The 4,330-nt window shown below is 47.8% G+C and overlaps 1 protein-coding gene across 1 annotated transcript in view; it reads left to right on the top strand.

Moving 5' to 3' along the window:
* LOC104510002 overlaps window positions 1–185 on the top strand; it is a 799-nt gene extending 614 nt beyond the window's left edge. Inside the window, exon 2 of the mRNA XM_010152131.1 lies at window positions 39–185. Coding sequence (XP_010150433.1) covers window positions 39–185 — 147 coding nt within the window. The remainder of the gene's footprint in view (window positions 1–38) is intronic.
* Window positions 186–4,330: the final 4,145 nt, after the last annotated feature.

The following is a 4,330-nucleotide window of genomic DNA, read 5'->3' as shown; positions in this document are numbered from 1 at the left end:
GTCCCCTGCCGGTGCAGACTTGCCCCCCTCCGGTGCAGACTTGTCCCCGTCCAGTGCAGACCTGTCCCCCTCCGGTGAAGACCTGTCCCCCTCCGATGCAGCAATGCTGTGTGCCTGTGACAAAGTGCATCCCAAGACAGCAGCAAAAGCAGGTCTGCAAAGTGCCAGCCCGGAAGATGAAGTAGAGGAAGCAAGGAGCAGGGATGACTGAGAGAAGCTTCCCACCCTTGCAACGTTGCCTTGAGAGTCAGGCATGTCCCATGTTGCTCACGGATCTCCACTCTTCCTCTCATTTTGCTTGTAACGTGTTTTGAAGGTGTAACCCACTGTCTCTGTGAAATATTAAGTGTGATTCACCTCCTTATTTCACTGCAGACGTGGAGGCAATAAAAAATTATGGTTCATAACCCCCCTGCATCCGTGTTTTCCACTTCATCCCTTTGAATTGCTCCTGTTCCTTCTTGTGGCCAAAGCAGGTGTTTGCAGCATCCCCCAGACAACTTCCTCATTGAGAAGGAACTAAGTTTTCATCACAGGCTCTTTATGCAACCCAGCAATTAAATACTAATATACTAATGTAAAAATAGATAGATAGATAGATAGATAGATAGATAGATAGATAGATAGATAGATAGATAGATAGATAGATAGATAGATAAATAATTAGGAACCAAAAACACACCACGTATCTCATCAGAAAGGTAAAAATGAGGGTGTCTGCTTGGTACATCATTTCATTCACTGACGAGGCAATGAGTGCAGTTTGACTTGTATCAGAAGCCTCCCAAAATAAGCCCTGGGGAAAAAAGAAATTGGGAAGAGGATTCAGGAGTAGGAATGGCACAGCTAGCGCAGAGCAAGAGGGGATGCCAAAGCTGGTGGAAAAGAAATGCTCTGTTCCATGGTCCAAGGGTCTTCAGAGATCCCATGCATGACTGATCGTAGAATCATGGAATCATAAAATGGTTTGGGTTGGAAGGGACCTTAAAGATCATCTAGTTCCAACCCCTCTGCCATGGGCAGGGACACCTTGCACTAGACCAGGTTGCTCCAAGCCTCATCCAGCCTGGCCTTGGACACTCCCAGGGATGGGATATCCACAGTTTCTCTGGGCAACTTGTCCCAGTGCTCCCCACCCTCTGTGGGAAGAATTCCTTCCTGATGGCCCATCTTCATCTCCCACTTTCAATTTAAACCCGCTACCCCTTGTCCTGTCACTACAGGCCCTTGTAAAAAGTCCCCACCCAGCTTCCTTGTAGTGACCTCCCCAAGTACTGGAAGGTGCTATAAGGTCTCCCTGGACCCTTCTCTTCTCTTCTCCAGGCTGAACAAGCCCAATTCTTTCAGCCTGTCCCCATAGCAGAGGTGCTCCAGCCCTCTGAGCATCTCTGTGACCTCCTCTGGACTCACTCCAACCAGTCTACATCCTTCTGATGTTGAGGGTTCCACAGCTGGACGCAGAACTCCAGGTGGGTCTCACAAGAGCAGAGTCTCACCCCAAGGGGGGCAGTTCCTGCAGCACCTATGTGTCTTTGGCAGCCAGTGCTCAGTGTTGCTCAGTGCCGCTCTGAGAGGTGAGACGTGTTGGGGAAGACCAGGGAGGGGTGAGACCTCTCAGACCTGAAGACGTTGACCCAGGGACAAATGGGAATCATCTGGCCAGGAATATGTCATGGATATTGGAAAGGGGTCTGTAGACATCAGAGGGGCACATAGCTGGACCCTCCTTCTCTAATGGAGCAAAAGGCCTCAAACTCCTTGTGAGATTTAAGGTTGGAAGAAGAATCCTTGTAAGGTTAGAAGAGAAATCACCCAGGAGGATGGTTGCAGCAATGCAGGGATCTGAGTCAGTGACTCACAGCATCATGTTCCAGGTGGTTCCTCGCACTTCATCCAGCCCAGGCAAGAGCCTCCATCGTCTCCATCTCCTGGTGTCCTGGCCAGCCCAGTTGCAGGATGTGACACATCGCAGAATCAGCTGCTTCGCAATATTAACTGTGGAAATTTCTCCTGCAGCATGATCTGGATAATGAAAAGCAGAACAGGTACAGGGTGAACCTTCCTGGGATGGAGGTTCTACAGGACGTGGGGGCTGCTGACATGCTCTGCCCTGACACTGCAGCAAGCCTTCCATGCCAACCTCTTCCTCGTGCATGTGCAGGGGCTGATGCCAATGTGCATTACAGAACACACAGTTCCCACCCCAAGCACAGCTCAGAGTGGGTTGCCCAGCCCTGGGACAGCCTAAATGCCCAACCCACAGACTGTGTGGTGGACTGCAATGGCTCAGCTACCCCAGTGCATGCAACACCGCTTGTGCAAGCCTCAGGGACCTCTGTGGAAAGAGGTGCCAGCAAAACTATCAAAAAGCAAAGGACAGGGCTCTGTCAAAGGCATCCAAATCCACTTTCAGATCCTCTCTGAAACTTGCTGGGCTGTGGAAGAGAATTCTGAAGAGCCCTCAGGAAGGCTTCTCCCACTTCCCACACCCCAGGTCAGGAGTTGCTCTGTTTATGATAATTTGGCATAGATTTGCCTAATCCCTCATAAGAGGGATTTCACTCAAGAAATCCCTGTCTGACACAAAAGAGAGATCTTCTTTGTGTTTAAATGACTTCTCAGGGATTTGGAGATTTTAACTTGTACCTGGGGTGTCCCCCAGATCCTTCTAAGATCTTGTCTTTTTTCTGTGCTTCATTTATCTCCTTTATAAAAAGAAAACCAATAACTGACGTATGGAAGAATCATGACCACGTATAAGCCACCTAGAAAACATAATCCAAACTGGGGAATAAACCATCTCCTGAGATTTGTATGAGGACAACTACAAAGGCAATTCCTTCTATAAAACCAACAAAGTACCCAAAATGAAAAACTGCCATCCACTCAGAATAGGATCAAAGGACACAGGGAAGACTCTCCCAAAGACTAGGAGTTTGCAGGAGATACGTGAGGCTCAGAACCAGCTGTAGGGTCAGTACAGTTCTGTCTTGTACATGGGTGAGGATCCTCCCCACTGGGCCCTGCTCAGGTGGATGTCTATTGCCGAGAGAAATTATAAACACGTTTGTCATCATCCACATGATCTGGGGTGTAATTAGTGATTTGTGAATAGTAGTTTCACAAGAATTTTCATTCTTGGGATGTTTGTGAAATATCCCCAGACATGTTCTGATTTCCTCATGTTTCAATTTGTTCGATTGATTCAGCTCCATTGGTTATCAATGAATCTCCTTGACTCTCTATTTTATTTTAATTCGATCTGTGCTATTATGAATATTACAGTGGCCTCTAGAGTCCTGGATGAGATCAGGCCTGGTGCGCTCTGTAGGCAGAAAGACTCTTTTCTCCCTGCAGCAGAGAATTAAATCAACAGAGATGTGGATCCTGATGCCCTCCTCATTGTACAGAGGAGAGAGGCACAGAGGGAAGAAAGAGCTCAAAGATTCACAACACTTTCCTCCTTACTTTTTTTCTCTGATCAAAGTGTAATAAAGGTAATAGCAGATATTTGGAACAAGTATGGTGGGAATGGGAGATTGTTGGGGACATTTTGTCCTTCCAAGCCTCCTGCCTGGATGCTCTTTTTCTCCTATGGAATTTTAAATTCCTTCTGTTTGGGTTAAAAGCCTGTCTTTGAGCAAAGAAAGGTCTGGCTCGAAATATTGCAATACTCCTTTTTATTGATTCTTTGTTGTTTTACTCAGAAATAGGTTTTCTTTGCTGTCACTCCCCAGCCCTATCCCACCACCTGCGTCTGCCCACTCCCATCATTCCAACAGGACACGTCCAGTTGCTTCAAAATCTTGCATCACCATTTCCCATCTCTAAACCCCAAAACCAAACCTCAGTGATGGTTTTAGAGCCCAGAGGCGACTCGATTCCTTCTGTAACCCACCAGGGCCAAGCCCCATTGCCGCAATAGAGGTGGATGATCAATGCTGGCCTCGGGGGAGGATGCTCACACTCCTTGTTTTCAGGGCACCCCCCACATAGACCAGCCCTGGACTTCGTGTTCGCCTTTTGCCGCCCCATCATGTGCTCATACCTGCATCTTTAATTCCCTTTGTCTCCTTCGCCCACTCGCAACCTAGATTTTTTCCCAAGCTGCCCAAACACTCATTTTTCCTGCACACCACCATGGCCTCACTTGTTCTCTTTCAAGACCATTTTATTTTCTGGATCCCTTTGCAACCCAGTCCACCGGCTCACCCCACTATCCCACTTTCCCACCCGCTAACATTTTTGCATTGCCTGCTTAGGCTCATGGCTGCTTTCCATTAGGCCCAAGAACCAGATAAACATTTTAGTCAAAGGCAGCAAGACCATC

Source organism: Eurypyga helias, unplaced genomic scaffold (genome assembly GCF_000690775.1).
Source record: "Eurypyga helias isolate BGI_N326 unplaced genomic scaffold, ASM69077v1 scaffold625, whole genome shotgun sequence".
Classification (NCBI taxonomy): domain Eukaryota; kingdom Metazoa; phylum Chordata; class Aves; order Eurypygiformes; family Eurypygidae; genus Eurypyga; species Eurypyga helias.
The sequence above is the reverse complement of the archived record's forward strand: the minus strand, read 5'-3'. Positions and strand labels throughout refer to the sequence as shown.